This window comes from Aspergillus mulundensis (genome assembly GCF_003369625.1).
Source record: "Aspergillus mulundensis strain DSM 5745 chromosome Unknown scaffold_2, whole genome shotgun sequence".
In the NCBI taxonomy this organism is placed as follows: Eukaryota; Fungi; Ascomycota; class Eurotiomycetes; order Eurotiales; family Aspergillaceae; genus Aspergillus; species Aspergillus mulundensis.
This window is the reverse complement of record NW_020797890.1, coordinates 2,179,161-2,198,946: the sequence shown is the minus strand read 5'-3', so window position 1 is coordinate 2,198,946 and position 19,786 is coordinate 2,179,161. Positions and strand designations below refer to the sequence as shown.

At 52.7% G+C, this 19,786-nt stretch overlaps 7 protein-coding genes across 7 annotated transcripts; 3 read left to right on the top strand and 4 right to left on the bottom strand.

The window, feature by feature from the left end:
* Positions 1 to 356: 356 nt before the first annotated feature.
* On the bottom strand, positions 357 to 980 carry DSM5745_03367 (SRPBCC domain-containing protein; the record flags this gene model as incomplete). The annotated part of the gene is made up of 1 exon (XM_026745383.1): positions 357 to 980. The coding sequence occupies one exon, from the start codon at positions 978 to 980 to the stop codon at positions 357 to 359; it is 624 nt and encodes a 207-aa protein (XP_026606249.1).
* Positions 981 to 3,833: 2,853 nt separating this feature from the next.
* Positions 3,834 to 5,935, bottom strand: DSM5745_03366 (NADP-dependent isocitrate dehydrogenase; the record flags this gene model as incomplete). Its single annotated transcript, XM_026745382.1, has 8 exons — positions 3,834 to 4,258; positions 4,308 to 4,804; positions 4,864 to 4,900; positions 4,954 to 5,092; positions 5,147 to 5,180; positions 5,232 to 5,242; positions 5,309 to 5,344; positions 5,636 to 5,935. 8 exons carry the CDS (start codon positions 5,933 to 5,935, stop codon positions 3,834 to 3,836), a joined length of 1,479 nt encoding a protein of 492 aa, XP_026606248.1.
* A 1,104-nt stretch (positions 5,936 to 7,039) lies between these two features.
* On the bottom strand, positions 7,040 to 10,091 carry DSM5745_03365 (C-1-tetrahydrofolate synthase; the record flags this gene model as incomplete). Its single annotated transcript, XM_026745381.1, has 5 exons — positions 7,040 to 7,148; positions 7,203 to 9,730; positions 9,796 to 9,833; positions 9,891 to 9,911; positions 9,968 to 10,091. The coding sequence occupies 5 exons, from the start codon at positions 10,089 to 10,091 to the stop codon at positions 7,040 to 7,042; spliced, it is 2,820 nt and encodes a 939-aa protein (XP_026606247.1).
* Positions 10,092 to 11,004: 913 nt separating this feature from the next.
* On the top strand, positions 11,005 to 12,214 carry tif34 (translation initiation factor eIF3 subunit i; the record flags this gene model as incomplete). Its single annotated transcript, XM_026745380.1, has 4 exons — positions 11,005 to 11,031; positions 11,125 to 11,631; positions 11,689 to 11,805; positions 11,855 to 12,214. The coding sequence occupies 4 exons, from the start codon at positions 11,005 to 11,007 to the stop codon at positions 12,212 to 12,214; spliced, it is 1,011 nt and encodes a 336-aa protein (XP_026606246.1).
* Positions 12,215 to 12,743: 529 nt separating this feature from the next.
* Positions 12,744 to 13,269, bottom strand: mbf1 (multiprotein-bridging factor 1; the record flags this gene model as incomplete). The annotated part of the gene is made up of 2 exons (XM_026745379.1): positions 12,744 to 13,052; positions 13,114 to 13,269. The coding sequence occupies 2 exons, from the start codon at positions 13,267 to 13,269 to the stop codon at positions 12,744 to 12,746; spliced, it is 465 nt and encodes a 154-aa protein (XP_026606245.1).
* Positions 13,270 to 14,170: 901 nt separating this feature from the next.
* Positions 14,171 to 15,120, top strand: DSM5745_03362 (uncharacterized protein; the record flags this gene model as incomplete). The annotated part of the gene is made up of 4 exons (XM_026745378.1): positions 14,171 to 14,233; positions 14,310 to 14,742; positions 14,795 to 15,004; positions 15,065 to 15,120. 4 exons carry the CDS (start codon positions 14,171 to 14,173, stop codon positions 15,118 to 15,120), a joined length of 762 nt encoding a protein of 253 aa, XP_026606244.1.
* A 735-nt stretch (positions 15,121 to 15,855) lies between these two features.
* Positions 15,856 to 19,436, top strand: DSM5745_03361 (ankyrin repeat domain-containing protein; the record flags this gene model as incomplete). The annotated part of the gene is made up of 3 exons (XM_026745377.1): positions 15,856 to 15,963; positions 16,036 to 16,549; positions 16,609 to 19,436. 3 exons carry the CDS (start codon positions 15,856 to 15,858, stop codon positions 19,434 to 19,436), a joined length of 3,450 nt encoding a protein of 1,149 aa, XP_026606243.1.
* Positions 19,437 to 19,786: the final 350 nt, after the last annotated feature.

The window sequence follows — 19,786 nt, the reverse complement described above, 5'->3', positions numbered from 1 at the left end:
TATTGGCTTCGCCACACTCGATGGTCTCGCGTGTGAAAGACGTCCAGATGACATCCATACGGAGTACCAGTACCGATACCCTGTAAGGCAGAGTATACTTCCAGCCAGTCCCCGCCCCACGTGGCCCACTCTCCAAGAAATTGACGTCCAGACTCCGAACTCTTACTCAGTTCGTCGCTGATCCTCGAGCCTCGGCCCGCCTCCGACTCGACATGCTTCTTCACTGCCAAGTTCCCAAGCCACCTGCTGCACGGTGATATCATCCATCACCGTCCACGAGCCACGCCGGGTCCTGCCCGGGGTCCGAATAGGGCTGCCTATCCGGCTTCAAATCAGGTCGTTCGAAGCCCCGCCTCTCATCCCGACTCATCCTCCGAGTTATGCTCAGCGTACTTCTTCAGACCCCTCTCCCAAACCGCGAAGTTCGCCCTCAGCCTTGCCCCGAACATCCATCTCACCACATAAGCGAGGTTACCAATCTGCGACTCCCAATTCGTCACTTTCGTCATCCGCTTCCCATTGCCGTCGATTACCTCTTCGACTTCATGCACGCGCTCGGCTGTCAGCAGCGACGACATCACGTACCCGTCAGCAGCAGGGTCAGATGCCCATACAACTCTGCCCTTTCTCCAATCGCTAGCATTGCCCGTTGACGCTGGCGGCTCGAACTCAATAATCCGAAGGAACGTGTCGCGGAGATTTGATTTCTGCGGTTGCGGTTCGTCGTCTGTCTCGGGGTACATGTTGACATGGAAGGTGAATCTCGTTCCGCTCTTTAGAGTTGCATCCTCGTGTTTGTCAGGCTGCTCGCGGACCGTCACGCGCGGCACGAATCGGTTCCATCTCGGGTAGGTCGACGTATCCGTGAGAGCGTTCCACACGTCTTGGATTGGGGCATCGATGAGGGTGGAGGTTTTAAGGCCGAGGATCGCGGAGGAAGATGGGATGTTCGGGGTGTCCGGGTGGTTCAGGGACGACATTGTCGGGTTAGGCTGCGCGCGGTTGTTGTGCTTGGTGGTAGGTACTAGTAGAAGGTAAGGCGCGTAGTATTGCAGTTGTAGACAAGGAGGAGGGTATTATTGAAGTCTAAAGGCAAGGAACATTCGATATTACCTCCGCATGAGCTTAGCCCTTGCACGTGATCACCTACCAGCAAACATTGCCAAGCCCGGAGCATTCCTCCAGTCAAGAGCACCACAAACATCGGGGAGAAGATTTGGCCTGGGTAGTGGTGTCTTTGGCTGAAATTGAAGGTATAGAACGTGAAACAGCTCCGATCGATATAAAAGACGTTGTAGTGTTGTGACGAGATGAAAGGATATGTGACTAAACCTCATCAGATTCAAGCCTAGGAGCTGAGCAAATGAAGCCAGGAAGCGATGAAAAAGATGCAGCGGAGCATTAATGTCTTGTTGGCAAGGTGCAAGGTGAGCTTTGGGTTCTCCACGCAGACCTTTCGATGCTCTTTCTGATAGCCCTAACTCCGATGGATATATATATGTACAGGTAGGGCAACACTGCAGACAGTGACCAATAACAAAAGGACAACAATCTAAACAGTCTATAGTCTTAAGCAGCAGAAGCCGTTCCACCATCAGACTCTCCCCCTCCTCTCCCACGTTCAGATCCAGCCCAAATCTCCGGGGGCATCTCCAGGCCCAGGGGCGGCTCCAGCTCTAGCGCCAGCCCCGGCACATAAGTCGGTTTCTCACCATCACTCTGAGAATCATTAGGAGCCTCCGCCGTCCCCAATTCCCACCTCAACTCCCTCACGACCTGTATGCCGTCACCTATATGCTCCGACGAGTCCCGATCGTTACTCGCGTTTACCGAGACATCAGCAGAATAACTGACCGGGCCCCTGTACGGCTCCCAGAGCGTCGACGAATCATGCAGACGCTTCTCACTGCGGCGGCTATGTGTCTTTTTGTATGTCCTCCGAGCACTCGCTGGTATGAGGCGCGGGAAGGTCCGGGTGATGAGCTGTCGCATAACTGTGAGACTAGCGCAGACGAGGGCGGTGTTGACTTCGACGAAGGACCAGGTTGCAACGAAGCCATTGTTGCCTGGGTGGTAGGTTAGCCTTGCACTGTAACAGAGGGCGAAGGTGAACTGTACGGGCGAAGTCGTTCAATTGTACGAGCCTGACTAGGGAATGGAAACGGGCTGCGCTCGTGGCGACGACACTAGTGTGACATATGCGTCAGTGTATGTTCAGTCATGACCTGACCATCTGAAGGAGGAACGCACAACAACCCGAGAGCGAATACCATCGTCAAGCAGACCTTCTGCCTGGTGGGTACACGCAGCTTGCTCACTTGCGGCATCGGCAAAACCACAAGGATCAAATCGCCGGCTATCTGAAGGGCAGCGGTGAGGTACCATGTCACTTCCCGCGAGACACAGTTCTCTTCCATGTTTTCCTGGTACCAGAACGAATGAAGCGGATAGCAGATGAGCAAGGTGCCGATGACCATGTACAGCCCAGCGCAAACGATCACTACTAAGAGGATCTTTAATATGACCTGATATGTCTTCGTTGAAAAGAGGCGCATGTATAAAAGGCAAATGGAGACTTTCGTGAAGGTTAACGAGAGATTATATAGCGGGACGGAGAAATATAGCATCTATGTGTCATTATTGAGCCCGCTGCACTATTGTTGAACAATCGTATAGGAGCTGGGATGCGTACCTTGAGCTGGTCTCGATATGTCTCCGGGCTGAGCGACGCCTCCGGCTCCCCCAGGCCATCGCTATGCTCTACGCGAAGTCAGTACATGATAGCTCTAGTCGTCTGCGCGTGTATCGCACCAACCAACAAAACCCCGAAGAACGCATAATCCGTCATCTATACCGATGGGTTAGCTCACCCTCCTCGCATGAATGTACCCAAAGATCCAATTGGGCCGGCACATACCAAAGCAAGCACGAGAAACCAATCATCCCACCACAGCGTACTCCTAACCAAGCGAATGCGTGTAAAGAGCCGCAGGGCCACTGCAAGCGTGGCCACTGAGACAAACGTTATGATGACCGGAAGCACATACATCTTGCATGCGTTCCGAGAAAACAAAGAGCGGCCAAGATACTGCCCGGCGAGTACCTGGCAGGAACCTTAGATGGAATAATAAAGAAAGCCATGAGAATGGGATTCAGCCAGGGACATGGCCGGGGGGGGATGGAACGTGAGTCTCAATGTAGGTTTCAGCAGTAGATGATGGCAGTGGCACGATCGACCATTGCGTCAATGACTCGTGGCGGCCACCAACCAGAGTGTCTCCAGGGCGAGTCTGAATAATTGGGGAAGCAGTCAGTACGCGGATGAAGGATCCGTGGCTCAGCCTGTCACTATCCCTGGAATGCTGGGCATCCATGGATGTAACACCGGCTCGCCGCACTCGGCAGGAGGCAAAAGCCACCTACATACTACGTATGGACGTCTGAAAGACGAGAAATATGCAGTATTAGAAGGAGTAAGCACCTGAAGGCGGAGAGTTTGTAGATTTTATCCAATAATGCATCAAGCTAGATGTATATTCGTAGCAACAAGTCTAGCAAACGACAGACGCACCTATGAACATGAGGTGACAGCGCAACCGGGTCTTCTAGATACAGATCAATAGAAAGTAGTACTGACCGTACATGCAGCTCGTGCTCCAAAATCGATTTTTCTCATCCAGCCAGTTTGAACTGTACAATGTGGCAGTCGGAGCTTGTATTGACCAACGATCTGGCTAGATTCTAGCCAGCCCGAGCTAAGTGATAAGAGTAGGTATCGTGATATTTTAGAAATGCGATGAAAACAATAAGCAGAACGCTAGATCATGGTATATTTACAGGCGAGACTTGAGGTCGGACTTGAGGCGCTTCTCGACAGCGGCCATGTACTCGCGGGTAGTAACCCACGCCTCACGCTCCTTACGGCCGCAGGCAAGGGCAAGGTCCTTGGTCATGATGCCCTCCTCGTTGACAACGTCGATACAAGCGCGCTCGAGCGCCTCGGCGAACTTGACAACATCGGGGGTCTCGTCGATGATACCACGCTGGACCAGACCACGAGTCCAGGCGAAGATGGAGGCAATGGGGTTGGTGGAGGTCTCACGGCCCTTCTGGTGCTCGCGGTAGTGGCGGGTGACGGTGCCGTGGGCGGCCTCGGATTCGAAGGTCTTGCCATCGGGGGTAATGAGGGTGGAGGTCATCAGACCGAGAGAACCGAAACCCTGGGCGACAATGTCGGACTGGACATCACCATCGTAGTCTAGAGGGAGTTAGCCAAGATTCATTTCGTAATGTGAGATACCACTCACTCTTCAGAGCCATGATGAAACCGCCCTCACTCTTGATCATCTGGGCGACCATGTCGTCAATGAGACGGTGCTCGTACCAGATACCCTTGGCATCAAACTCCTTCTTGTAGGTGGACTCGAAGATCTCCTGGAAGATGTCCTTGAAGCGGCCATCGTACTTCTTCAGGATAGTGTTCTTGGTGCTCATGTAGAGGGGGAGGCTCTTGGCCAAGGCGAGCTTGAAACTGGCGTGAGCGAAGCCGCGGATCGACTCGTCGGTGTTGTACTGAGTCTGGGTAACACCACCGCCCTGGAAGTCGTAGACCTTAATGGACTCGGGCTGGCCGCCCTCGGGGGTGTAGACAAGCTCAAGCTTGCCGGGGCCGGGAATCACACGGTCGGTAGCACGGTATTGGTCACCGAAAGCGTGACGACCGATGATGATAGGCTTGGTCCATCCGGGCACAAGACGGGGGATGCGAGGAATGACAATGGGCTCACGGAAAACGGTACCGCCACTAAGAAGCATTAGCAACTTGCAAGAATAACCTGATTTATAGGGTAGAAAGTGACGTACAGAATGTTACGGATAGTACCGTTAGGGGAGAGCCACACTAAGAGAAATGGTTAGCCAGCTCATTCTGCAGCCCAAGCACCCAATGCTTACTCTTCTTCAGCTTGAACTCCTCAACACGGGCCTCATCAGGAGTGATGGTGGCGCACTTGACACCGACACCATACTTCTTGATGGCCTCGGCGGACTCAACGGTGACCTTGTCATCGGTCTGGTCACGGTACTCAAGACCCTAGAAATGGTCAATAGGCTGATATTATATGACAAGGAAACATGAGGTGCATACCAGATCGTAGTACTTGAGGTCGATGTCGAGGAAACTAGCTTGTCTTAGCCACGGCGAAACGAAGCCGAGGTACAGTTCAACTTACGGCAAGATCAACTATGACAGGGGAAACATCAGTTGGCTTCAAAGCATGGCAGCAGTGATCAATGGCTGTGAACTCACCTTCTCTCGGATCTCCTTCCAGATAATGCGGGTCATCTAGGAAGAGTAACTGTCAGTGACATGTGATATACAGCTGTATGTGCCCTTGTTGGCTGCCCGGCCATGGTCCTCGGAGAATTGCCGCAGATCCAAAAGGAAGCAGGGCTACTCTCGCCGTTTTCCCCCGCAAATGCGGAGGATCAGGACGAAAACGCCTCCCGAGGACCAAGTCAACCAGGATATAAAGCGCAGTCGCACAGCGCAACGCCATGCAGTCCGTAGTGCAACGCGCAGAAGGAGACTTTATCCCCATTTGGCTTTCCAATCAAACGCTCGCAATGAACCTACCTCATCACCGTCCAGCTCCACGACGGGGTTCTTGACCTTGATCTTCTGGATTTCAGTCGCCATGTTGCGGGATTGAATACGGTATAGAGAACGAGCAGCTGCGGGACGGGAGATGCGAGCAGAGGAGGCGAGAGCACGAGCGGTGGATGGAGAGGAAGAGGAGGAGGAAGAAGAGAAGGCAGAATAAGAAGCAGAAGAGAAAGAGCGAAGAGCGGAGGAAGTGGGAGGGGCAGCGCAGGGAAGAAGAGGGGAGTTGAGGGAGCGGCGAGCCAATGCGGAAGTGAACCGAACCGACGACATGGTGGAATGGGCCTATTCGCAGACGAGACAGCTGGGTAAAGATATTAGGATGTGGAGGAGGGGCGGACGAGAGGCCGTCGTCTGCTGCACGCGGATTCGACCGTCGGTAAGTCCAGGACGCGATTCTGAGGGCGACTTGGGTGTACCCGAGGGAACTCGACGTAGGAGGCTCGGGTGGAAGGAGAGCGCAGTGGAGTCGCAAAGGGTCGACAGGAGGTTCAAGCTGTTGCCGCGGAGCAGAACGGAGCAGGCCGGAAAATGTTTAACAGGCCAGAGGGGGTGGAAGAAAAGGTCCAAGGGAGAAAGCTGTTGATGAAGTCCTGAAGAACCTTGGAGGAGACGCGGTGACTCTTTCTTATCCGCACGACCTTGATGGAGCTCTTCCTTTTCCGCCCACCGTGCGCGCCGAAGCCGGCCGTCTTGGATAACGCAATCAATAATGGGAATGAAGGGGCTACAGACTATCAGGCTTGGAGATGGAGTTCTTGAGCTACAGAGACTGGCGGAGGTCGCGGACTCCCAGAGGTATAAGAGGCTGATGACGTTGCGCAGGCGACTTTCCATACTACGGCACTCCAGACTTTGGACGAGGTTCATGCGGAGTGCGGATGGCGGCTTTGAGGCGACATTTCTCCGTGCACCGTGCCATTCCAGCCAAACACCATCAGACATTCAGAGATTCTCCGTCAGTCTGTCGCACTGTCTCAATCCCTCTGTGAGAGGTCCTACTGTCTACTGAGGCTACTGGGCAGTTTTCCCGCGGCACCAAGAAATTTTCCGCCGGCTGCAACCCCGAACTTGCGATCATCGGACGTTCGCCTGCTTTAGCCGGCGAGCCGGAGTTGGGCCACTCCTCCGGAGCCACGGATCTGCCCTGCTGTCTATCGGACGATCCAAAGGTAAAAATGTAGTAAGTCAATTATTATTCTGCATACTTTATGTTCCAATCCTGTTGAAGATGTATACCCATGATTTTCCCACCCGCTAGGTTCGACAAGTTGAAATGAACCTCACAATAATGCTACCATGCCCGTCGTAAACTGACCAAAAATAACCCCTATCTAACAATGTGGAAAGAATATATCATAAATAGCTCTAATAGCTCTAGAAGAGGCCGTCAATCTCCCCGGTCTCGGGGTCAATGTCCACGTTCAGGTACCCAGGAGCCGTCGGCAAGCCGGGGATTGTCTGAATGTCCGCCGCAAGCGCGTACCTATGGGAACACCGTTAGCTGAGACACAAAACAACGAAAACAGACAAGCCTTACAGATATCCACCGCCAACGGCCAACCGCACGTCGCGGATGGGAACCGTGAATCCAGTGGGAGCTCCCTTCAGCGCAGGGTCGTGGCTGAGAGAGTACTGTGTTTTGGCGATACAGATTGGAAGGTTGGAGAAGCCCTGGGCGGTGTATGTGTCGACCTTCTTCTGGGCCAGCTCGCTGAACTCCACCTTGTCCGCACCATACATAGCCTTACCGATGCGCTCAATGCGCTCCTGAATGCTGCCGTTCAGATCGTAGAGCAGCTTGAAGTCCTTGGGCTTGGAGCTGGCAATGATGACGGTCTTGGCCAGGTCCACAGCACCGGCTCCGCCCTCGGCCCAGTGGTTGGCGGAGACCGCGTCCTCCGCACCCGCCGCGATAGCTTCCTCGCGAATGATAGCAATTTCCGCCTCAGTATCAGTCTCAAAGCGGTTGATAGCCACCACGACAGGAACTCCGTACTGCCGGGCGTTCTCGATGTGCTTCTTGAGGTTAACGCAACCCTTGCGGAGGATCTCTGTGTTTTCTGTGCGGTAGACCTCGTGCAGGGCAGCTCCGGGGCTGATCTCAGGACCACCACCGTGGACCTTCAAAGCACGCACAGTAGCGACAATGACAACGGTGTCAGGAGACAGACCAGAGGAGCGACATTTGATGTTGAAGAAGCGCTCGCCTCCCATCGTGAAGTCGAAACCAGCCTCTGTAACAACGAAACCGGTCTTGGCTTCGTGGTCCTCCTCGGGCTCGGTACCCGCGAGCTTCAGAGCCACTCGGTCTGCAAGAACTGAGCTGGCTCCGATACTGATGTTCGCGAAGGGGCCGGCGTGAACCAGAACAGGCGTACCCTCCAAACTCTGCATCAAGTTGGGCTTGATCGCATCCTTCATCAGCGCTGCAAGCGCTCCTCCTGCGCCAATATCGTCACAAGTAACCGGCTCCCCCCGCTTCGAGGTAGCGACAACCATGCGGCCAAGTCTCTCCCGCATATCCGCGAGGTCACTGCTCAGAGCCAGGATGGCCATACACTCACTGGCAACGGAGATGTCAAAGCCAGTTTCGCGCGTCAGCCCCTTCTCGGTGGGCGCCTGTCCAACGGTGATGCCTCGAAGGTGGCGGTCATTGACATCCAAGACACGGCGCCAGGTGATGGTTGAAGGATCAATGTCAAGTCGGGCAAATCGGTTAATTTCATCTTCAGTAAGGTCGTTGGGTTCGGTCTTGGTGATTCCAAGCTTCTTCAATCGCTTGAACATAATAGGCTTGAACTCGCGCTTGCCCTTCTTCTCCGGGACAAGACGCTTGTACAGAGCGGCATCTTTCTGGGTAGCCTCGTGGAACATGCGTGTCTCAATGGCAGCGGCAAGAAGGTTGTTTGCCGCGGTGATGGCGTGGATATCACCAGTCAGGTGCAGGTTGAACTCATCCATAGGAATGACCTGACTGTATCCTCCACCGGCGGCTCCACCCTTGATACCGAACGTAGGACCCTGACTCGGCTGGCGGACGTTTGCAAAAACGACACGGTTCAAGTGTGCGCCTAGGGCCTGGCTCAACCCCAATGTAGTTGTTGACTTGCCCTCACCAAGAGGCGTAGGAGTAATACCACAGACCAGGATGTAGCGGCCATCGCGGCGGTGACTTAGACGGTTGAGAACCTCAAGGCTAACCTTGCCTTTGGTGTGGCCGTACGGCTCAAGCTCGTGGGGGGCGATGCCAACCTCAGACGCAACTTGTGTGATAGGCTTAGGGTACTGTGCGCGGGAGATGGCGATGTCTGAGGGAACCGGGGTGACCAGTTTGAGTGGGAGGGGGGTGATATGGCGCTCTTTCTGCTTCTCAAAGTATGCTTTGGCGGACGCGACCACGTTCTCCAAGAGCATAGCCACTGTCATAGGCCCAACGCCACCGGGGACAGGGGTGATCTTTGAAGCCACCTGGGAAGCAGTCTCATATTCGACGTCTCCGACTAGACGCTGTCCGGACTTCTTCGTGGAATCAGGCTTGTAGTTGATACCAACGTCAATAACAACGGCGCCGGGCTTCACCCACTCGCCCTTTACAAATTCTGTTTTACCAATGGCCGCGACAATGATATCCGCCTTCTTCACAGCGCTGGCGATATCGGGGGTCTTCGAATGGCACACTGTGACAGTAGCATCCGCGTTCTTGAGGAGGTAGCTGACAGGGCTTCCAACAATGTCGCTCCGGCCGAGGACAACGGCCTCCTTGCCCGCTGGGTCGACACCACTGGCCTTGAGGAGAACCATCACAGCCTTGGGGGTGCAAGGAACGAAGAGAGGGCGGCCACCACGCTTGGCAAGTTCTCCAATGTTGATCGCTCCAAACCCATCAACATCCTTCTCGTCGGCCACAGCGGAGGTGACTGCATGCTCGGAAAGGTGCTGAGGGAGCGGTAATTGAACAAGGATACCATGTACTGAGGGGTCATTGTTGGCCTGGCTGATTTCCTGAAGGACTTCGGGCTGTGTAATGGACTCGGGGAAGTTGATGATCTTGCAGAGAATGTTTGCCTAACAAAAACATTGTTAGCTAATGTATAAAGAGCATACAAAAGGGTGTACGTGGGTAAAGGTACCTCCTCAGCAGCCTTCAACTTCATACGCACATATGTGCCTAAAAGTATGGCACGTTAGCTCCTCCACCATTGAACATCACCACAAGAAGGCTCACTTGAATCAGACCTGTCTCCGACTTTACGATGTTAGTACTTTCCCGCGGAAGATGTAGCCGGAGTACAGCTCACGTACCCTGGAAGATCACCAGGCTGGGCTTGAACCTAGGGTTGACCTCCTGAATCTTCTGAATTTCACTCTTCAGCCCCGCGCGGATATCCTTGGCGATTTGCGTGCCATCGATCTTTTCGGCCACCATGGCGACGTCTGTGCTAGAGAATGTACGACGCTGACACGGTAAAGCGGGAAAGTCTCTAAGGCTTTCCGGAGAACGTCGGGGAACTATTCGGCGAGTCTCAGTGAAGAAACCGCGTCGGACAGAGGGCAGTCGAGGATGATGGTATATAGAGAGGAGAGAAGGTTTGTGGAAAAGAATTAATCGGCGAGAAGAAGATTGACACGGAGCCCATGGTTGCAAACCTAAGCTGTTCGCTCGAGCAGCACAGCGGGGTATGACCGCCGAATAGGCGGGGGAGTATGGCATCGATTACTCCTTTTGGTTCTCTGGCGCCGGAGAACTGGAGGGCAGATAGGGAAACCGGTCGATCCAGCGGAGTCGGTTGCAAATGGCTATGAATAATCCGTCAGAAGAGGGCAATTGAGGAATATAGAGGACAGGAACAATAGTGAGGTCTACGGCAGCTCCATGGTCTTTATTGGAGTGCTATTGATTGTCTACTCCGTACCCAGGAGAACAATACCTTCAACCTCGAGGCCTTGAATGATAGACCTGATTTCTATCGGCACAGGGTGAACAAAGGCTGATGTCAGCAAATTCAAGCTGCGGCTGGTGTCGATCACGCTATTCCGCTTTGGCCGGTGCCTCAGGGCTGGTCCTGTCACATGATAGATACGTCCATACCGGAAAATCTGGGTTCCGGTACGGGCTTTGTCATTTACGGCGTCCAATGAGGAAGGCTTGGCATTGGACCCGCGGACTGTGCGATGAAATTCGTGAACTTGTCGGGTGAGGTTAAAGAAAGGCCGCCGCAATAATCAACCCCGCCAGAATCAGCCTCAACACGCAGTTGGTGTCACGGACAGCATCCATCTGTGATCCAGTCTTTTATACCCCCTTGCGACCTCGATAAATCACATATTGGTTGCTCAAAATGAGGCCGATTTTGCTTGCGGGACATGTGCGTTTTCCCCAGGACACGGAAGAGCCTGCTCGAGTTCTTTCGCCGTCTTAAGCCCCATAAACTGGTCGCTAACGCTCGATTATCCTGCAGGAACGATCTCTGAACCAGATCAAGTTCAACCGGGATGGTGATCTCCTGTTCTCGGTAGCTAAGGATAAGATTGTGTGCGCTTGGTGGTCGGCCAACGGCGAACGACTCGGTACCTACGCCGGACACCTGGGTGCTATCTGGACCGTCGATGTCAGCCCGAACACTGTTCTCCTCGCGACCGGCTCTGCAGACAACTCCGTACGACTATGGAACGTGAAGACTGGCGAGTGTGTTAAGGTGTGGGAATTCCCTACGGCGGTTAAGCGGGTCGAGTTCAGTCCGGACGGAAGCAAGGTTCTAGCCGTCACAGAAAAGCGTATGGGTTTCCTGGGTACGATTGCGGTCCTCGACATCAACTACGACGGCGACTTCACGAACCAGGCCGAGGAGCCTAGCCTCCGAATCACCTGCACAGACAGCAAGGCCACAGTCGCTGGGTGGAGTTACATGGGCAAGTACATTATCGCTGGCCACGAAGATGGAAGCGTTAGCCAATACGATGGAAAGGTGGGATTCGACATAAGTCTGGGATCATGAGGTGCTGGCTTCTAACATTTGTCTTAGACCGGTGAGCAGCTGGAGAACGTCCAGGCCCACGAGTTCGACCACCAGATCAACGACCTTCAATTCTCCCCCGACCGCACCCACTTTCTTACTGCCTCCAAGGACAAGTCCGCCAAGGTAGGAAGCTTTTTTCGCCAGATTCGAATCGGTAACTGACTTGGTATAGCTCATGTCCGCCCGCAACCTCGCCATCCTTAAGACCTACGTCGCCGACACACCACTGAACAGCGCCGCCATCACGCCCAAGAAGGACTACGTTATTCTCGGTGGTGGTCAGGCCGCCATGGATGTCACGACAACCTCCGCCCGCCAGGGTAAATTCGAGGCCCGTTTCTACCACAAGGTCTTCGAGGACGAGATCGGCCGTGTCAAGGGTCACTTCGGTCCTCTGAATACCATTCACGTCCACCCCGCCGGCACAGCGTACGCTTCCGGTGGTGAGGACGGTTACGTCCGTGTTCACCACTTCGACAAGCCCTACTTTGACTTCATGTACGAGGTCGAGCGGGAGCAGTTGAGGCGGTGAAGTGGTTGATGTGTGAAACGATGGTTGAATTTCCTTATTTCTGTTTATTGCATCTCTCGAATGTGTCATGAAGTGATGGCATGTCCTGTTTACAACAAAAGCACAGAAAAGAGACAGCTACGCGTGGTGGGTTCAGGAGACCTGGGTGATTGAAGTGGTGAGCTACTTTTCATCTATATCATGATAAGACGGAGTTGGTATCATATTCGATTTCTGGTCGCTTTCGTGTCCTAATAAAAGAGAACCTTTTACTTCAACCCTTCACTATTTGTAGATATTTGTAGATGGCATAAGTAGACGAAATTATTCCTCTAATCAAAGGGAATGTATTTATGTCTAATCAATTCAACACCAGGTTGACGCTTCTGAACGCAAACCAGTCACAAGTAAAGAAATGTCATATCATTCAATGGAGGGCATAACATAACAACCGAGAAGCCTGGGACATGAAGGCCAAAGAAAAAGAATCATATCAACAATGCCCCTCGCCTCCCCAGAAGAAAAAGTCGCGGGCTCACCCCCGGTCGATTTACTTTTTCTTAGGGAACTTCTCGCTTCCGATGTCAGCACCTCTCAGCTTGACGTTGAGCACGCGCTCCATGGCGCTAAGCACCTTTTGGTCGGGTGCGGCTGTGCCCCGCTCGAAGTCCTGGACAACGGTAACTGTGGTGTTGCACTTGGTGGCGAGCTCCTTCTGTGTCATCTTATATCCCTCATCGGTTCGGCGCTTCTTGATGGCGTCTGCAACCTGCAGACCGACGGTCTTGGGCTTGACGATGTCGTCGCTGCGGTCGACCTTGGTGAGATGTTGGCCTTCGACGGCACCAGCGCGTCCGGCCTGAGCGTAATTAGTATGTGGCGCATAATGGAAAGTTGCAAGAAAGGCAAAAAGTACGTACAGTGTTGCCAGAGGCGTATTTCTTCTCAGTACCGACAACGAGACCCTGGCGCTGGGCGGCGTTCAATGCGCTCTTGCCCTTGACGACAGTCTCGCGAATGGCGGGGCCGCCACGGTTCTTGGAACCAATGCGGGTAACGGAATCCCAGTCGCTCATTGTTTCTGTGGTGGTGTTGGAAGTTTGGATAGAGGTAGTGATGTTGGGTATCGTCTATAAGTTCTATCGTAGAAAGGAGTGGCGTTTGGTATGTATGATCGCGTGAGGTTTGAAAGAGGGTTGTTCAAGCCTCACGGGGGCCCACCGTATTTATATCGATGACACAGACCGTGGACGGAACTTTCGAGACGATGGCGGAGGTGAGTGTGCGGAATGCGCTAAGCCCGATAAGGGCTAGCTGTGCTGACATCACTTGGCTCTGAGTCAAAGAACGATGCCAGAGGCGAGGCTTCATCCATGATTAGCGATCAAAGGGTCTCTGGGATAGATCGAGATGCCCATGGTACTGCTTTCTCTGAAGGCAAATGCCCGTACTGAGTAGCACGGTATGTACTGACGCTTTTCTTGCCCTCAATTCGAGGAGTGGCTGCGTGTAAACCCGCTACTATACACGACACATGGCGATTTCACGTGCCTAGCTCTAACAAAGCAGTTACCTAGCAAACAGCGTAGACAAAGAAAGACACCCTGTCTAATATTTCCAGTCATCAAAGAACATGAATGCTCGGAAGTGGCTAAGCATACCCCGAACATAAGTGTCATTGTGATTCATAAATTGGTGGCAGTGCCTGAGGAGAAACGCCGAATCCCACCATATCCACCAATAGAAACGGTTCAGCCTGGCGGCAGTCTGAGGCCTCAGCATTCAGGAACCAACGATCGTGCCGTCCCAGCTCGGCCCCATCCTCCATCCGTCAACATCCATCCTTCTATCGCTGACCACCAACTGAGCAAACATTTCTGTCGGTCGGCAATCTTTCGCTAAAAACTCCCTATCTTGCACGGAATATACCTGTCTGCTCGACCCAGTTGAAACCCTGACCATTCCTTATCGCCCGTCATGGCATCTCAAGAGATGTTCCTATCGGCCTTGACCAGCCGGTCGCTCCGTAATGTCCGATCGGTACGACCCTCCCCCTTGGTTTGGCTACTGATTTCGAGGTCGTCCACGATGTGTGCTAATAAACGTTGCTCTTCAGGAGCTGGAGTTTCTAGCAGATGCCTCAGTCATTACCCCTCAGCAACTTTCATCCATTCTATCACAGCTACCCAGCTCGAGTGGAACTGAACGTCAAGTGTCGGCAGCGTCACAGCCATCTCCAGTGCAGCTACCACCCCCTGTCACTCAGAACATTCCTCCGCCTGCCCCTGCCCAGGCGGTGCTATCTCCAGCTCCATACTCACCACCGACCGCTCAACTCGCCAGTACCTCGCTGAATGAAAAAGCACAATATGGAATGAACTCGCCCGCGCCCCAGCAGCATTATGCGAGCCCGCCTCCTGCTTACCCGCAAGCACCTACTGTGCTATCTGTTGCTTCAGCACTATATGCATACACACCAACCGACGCTGGGGACCTGGCTTTGCAGCCAAATGACCGTATCCAGGTTCTTGAGCACATGAATGCCGACTGTAAGTTTACCTTGGTTGAAACGGAGCCGAGATGTGTACTAATCATTTACAGGGTGGCGCGGTCGCAACGAGCGCACAAACCTCGAGGGTATCTTCCCTCGCAGCTACGTTAATGTCTTGGACGAGAAGGCGGTTGCGCCACCTACCAATTACGGAAACATGCCTCTTGAGGTCAGCCAGAGTGGCTCGTCGTCCACACCTGGTAAATCCGGCAAGTTTGAGGAACATGGCAAGAAATTTGGCAAGAAGCTGGGCAATGCTGGTACGTATTCAGACCTGGCTTACAGACTAGTATGTTTTCAGGAGCTGACTCTCGAATTAGCTGTCTTCGGTGCCGGAGCTACGATTGGATCCAACATTGTTAACAGCATCTTCTAATCTACTCTCCTTGATGCATGGCCTGGATTGCTGTGTTTACATGAAAGTAGAACGCGGTTTGCGTTCTTCCTGTCCTTGATTTTTCTCATTTGTTTCATGGAATTGGCGTTGGTGGTTCGGGTTTACACTATTCTTCTGTGCATGAATGGCCGGCCCATAATGAATGGAAGGCCTTGGAAGAGTTAATTGTCTCCTCTTCAGGGTATCTGCTACGAGCCTTTTATTATCAAGTCTCTAACTCGGCTTTTTAGGGTATCTACATGCAAAGAGGCGTTTTTGGTCATCACTATTCTTAGGCAAAAAACAAATACGGGATTTATATGTGAATCTAAAAATCCTGTAGTGATGTTTCATTTGGCGCCAGGCGATCGTTCTATGCGAAGATTCGCTGCTGCACTTAAGCGCCGGTAAACGTGGCGATCTCCGCTTGTAGTTCCTCCCTCCCCTCCACGAACCTGCATTGTTGGAGGTTCGTTCTAGCCAGCGACATGCCGGGGTTATTGGTCATGGTTAGTCCTGACTTCAATGCTGCGGTCAGATGCCTTCAGATGGAATGACCTGTTTCGCCAATACCAGTGTGGGCTGCGGCAAGGCGAACCCCTAGGCAGATTGCATTCCCAGCCTTGTTCAGACTATAATCTATTGCCTGGCCTCGGTCCCTTTTCATTGACCATGCATTTGAATTGCACGTTTTGTTCACTCTGTTTTGTCCGCGGGGAGGGCTAAACCTGCAAAATGCCGTCGATGCTCTGGCAGTATCTACTCCTCACAACGCTCTTTTGGACAGCAAGCGTTAGAGCACAAGGCTGGGAGGACTTTGCCGATAACTTTGCAACGGACTTGGTATCTACGCCGCTCTAACGGGATCCATATCTGCTCTCATCTGATCTGGGGCTAATATGACTGCCTGCGCAGGCGCCTTTAGTCGCTCTTTTCGGTGAGCGGCTAACGAAGCAATTTCTAGCCGAGTCTACGAGCCGTCTCGACAACCTGATCTTTGCCTTATGCCCGCTGGGCATTTTAACGGCTGTGGTCTCCGTCATTCGCATTTGCGGAAACTCGTCTCTCCGAGCTTTTGTGGGCAGGGCCAATGAAGCGCCTGGAGAGGCAGAAAATGAGCTGCTTTCCTGCGTATCTGAGGGCACAGCTGAGCTGTTCAACGATGGTGGCATTTCCAGAGTTTTTGGCAGGCCCAGAATTTTGGAAGTAGTTGTATGGGAAGAGCAGGGCTCGTACGAGCTCGGGACTCTCCGTGATGCCCTTGAAGTAGGGGCTTGGTCTACGCAGGGAGAAGTGGTTCAGACTGAAAAGGGACTCCTATCTCTTCCTGAGCTTGATATTCCCAACTTGTCTTTGAATAAGGGCATCGAGCGGAGAGGGCCCGGGTGGTTCTACGCTGCTGCCCTATTGGGGGTTATCCTACAAGGAGGTACGGTACCTGCTTATTCGTGATGGTTGTGGGCTATGTCTTGCTGACCATGGCCCCAGGCACCCTTGTATATGCCGGACTCACAGTCTTCTGGTACTCTGGTATTTTTGGAAATGACGATGGTTCGTCTGAGAGCTATGCGTTACCGTTTTATCTTTATGGGTCGATCTCACTCAGTGTAGGCATGTTTCTATGTGCCTTTCTGATAGAACGCTCCTCAAGCGAGAGTTACCTTCAGTCAGAGAAACCAAGTAAGCTTTACTGGTTGCAGCCTGGCCGACAGAAGATCGGCGAGCAAGACTTCGGGGCTTTCCTTGCTGTTGATGAAAGCCCGGGCTCTTCGACCTCAAAGAAACCAAAATATATAAAATCAGTCCGCGGTCCTCCACCCAGGGGCAAGCGAGCCCTACTTGTCTTTACTATATGTGTCACAATGGTTGGATTTGTGCTGCAATTTGTTGGCCTTCGCGGCCTACATCCATCCGTCATAATCGCAGACGTTGGATCAACGCTTCTCATGGCCGTGGTACGCACATGCTTGAGGACTAAACGAATCGGCTCAGATGGAAACCAGTTTCGCAAAGACGATCGGGAACTGTTCTCCCACAATCAGCAGGAACTGGATTGCTTTGCCTATCATCTAGAAAAAGTCAAATCGTTCCATTTGATGTCAAGCCCCGTACATCAATCAGTGCGGTCACGATCTGGGTCATGTACTACCAGTCAATCGTCGCAAATCTCGAATCGACCGTCCGGACTTGGGGCGAAGCTGATACGCACTAGGGCTAAGTTGGCAGAGCTCACTTCCTGCGACCGCCATCCTAGTATGAATTGGGATGATCTCCCAATACGAAAAGTTGCCCAAGATCTAGCAAGGACTATTGAGATGACAATGGAGGTGGTCTCCGGATGGAAAGAGGTGCCTAGTAGCACCTCCAGTTTTGAACTTACCTTCGCCTGCCACCCGGATGACGACAAATCTCGGGGTTCTTTGGAAACGTACCCTATTATGCTTGAACGATCAAACGACACATTCCAATGGAAAGTTGATTCATACGAGCTAGAAGCAATTCTAGGGCTATGGACCTTCTCTTTGTTGAAGTCGGATCCAGGCTGGTTGCAGCATGGCCTTGGGCGGGCAGTGGGATTGACGAAGGAAGAGGCCAAGTCTCCATCTACGGATTTATACTTCCACAAATGGATCTTTCGTCAAAGGGAAGCGATAATGGTGTCGCACAAGATGATATCATTTCCGGAGCAAAACTTTGGTTACTTTACTGGCAACGATCTGGACAACAAGGAAATCCTTGTCGTGAAAACCGACAACAACTTGGGAGTAATGGCAGCACAAGACGTCTATATTCAATTCATTATGTGCATTCTCAGGGGGGTCAAGTGTCTTGGGGGCAATGTGGATATCTTTCCAGTCTCCCAGAATAGTTTCATAGCCCAGAGTACCAGCCTGGATGAGCTCGTGGCTTGCTTTGAATCTGGGAATCTGGGCTCGAGAGAGGATGCCTTACTGTGCATAGTGCCGGCACTGAATCACTTGGACATCCTCCCCGAGCTTGCTGGCGACACGAGTACAGTTCGAGAGCGTGTTCAGAAACTTACCTCTGACGGCAACTGGGACGGCGCCTTCTCTATCCTCCAATGGCTCAGTAGACGCTCTGAAGGAAACGAATATGAGCGCTCTGTGTACGAGCTTGGGCTTCTCTGTCAGCGAGCAATGCTTACCAGTACCGCAGGCGTCCGAGACACAGGCTTTGAGATAGCGAAGTTCCTCCTTCAGTGTGATATCAGGGCGAACTTCTTCGAAGGTCTCAGAAACCTTCGGCCATCCAGTTGGATGAATTCTCATGAGCCTAGGGAATGGTGGACCAAATTCTCAAGCCAGCTAGGTTGGGCGACATGGCATATTGCCAATCGACTCAATCGACAGGTGATCATGGATCACATTGAATCGATTGGACTCCTAAATAACCCAATCCTCGAAACAAAGACGACATGTCTTAACTCTACGAGACCAGACGTCGCCCAACTTATGGTACTAGCATCTCTCGACCCTGAGTTCGTTGTTGAGCTTCAAGGCGATTATCAGAATGGAGATGACTTGTACATGGCGGAATCTCTTTATTGGGTCAACTCGAATGAGCAAGCAGCCCTTCGCTACTGGCTTCTGGCCCGATGGGCTGAGTACGGAAAGCAGTTTCCACACCAAGCCATGAAAGCATTTGTCCGCGCGGCGCAGAGCTCGAAGTTAGCGGTCGCAACGCTATGTCGCCAAGGCGCAGATATCAACGCGGTTGGGAACGAACGATGCACCGCTCTGATGGAGCTGGTCTCAACCGCGGATAAAGAAGGAACAAGGACGTTACTTGAGCACGGCGCAGACGTAAATGCATGCTCCACTACCAACAAATTGTCTTCGTTGGGCTTTGCTGCCATTCAAGGTCACGCGGATATTTTATATCTACTTCTTGATCATGGAGCAGACCTTGAGCTTCGTAACCTGTTTGGCCATACAGCTTTACAATCAGCATGCACAGAAAACCACTTAGCCTGTGCCACGCTTCTCCTCGAAAGAGGAGCGAACATTGAATCCATCGCGACGGACGGTCGCACTCCTCTCCTTTTGGCTACGGTGGGAGGCTACCTGGACATAGTCAAACTCCTTATAGAAAGAGGAGCCAACATTAACGCCACGGATTCTCAAGGTAGCACCGCACTGATGCTAGCGGTGACCATACAGTCCGAGGAACTCGTCTCTTTTCTACTCAGTATGCGGGCAGACAAAAACAAGGGTGACGATGTAGGCAGGACAGCGCTTGCTATGGCATATGAACGAGGGTATACATCGATTTCAGCTATCTTGGAGGCTGCATAGGTCGATGCTTGGTGCTTCCGCAGTTTGCCCGCGAAACCCTAAATAACTTGAAACGCCGGCACGATAGCAACAATCTCCAACCTATGGTTCTCTCTCACTATCCGCTTCTGTCTTTCTTCTCCACTGCCGCGGTGACGACTCCTAGGGCTTGGGATCTTGGCTTACTTACGCGGGCGCCAAAGTGCAGAAGCCAATTGGGGTGCGATCTGCCATTCAGATGCATCCTGTAAGCGCCCAGTGACGGCCGCGGGGGCAGCATGCAGTAGCCTCAGCCCCACGGTGAGATTGGGAGCTTCTTAAATCGAAGCGCCCTTCGCACCCCCGTCCTCGCTATCTTTTTGCTTCTTCCT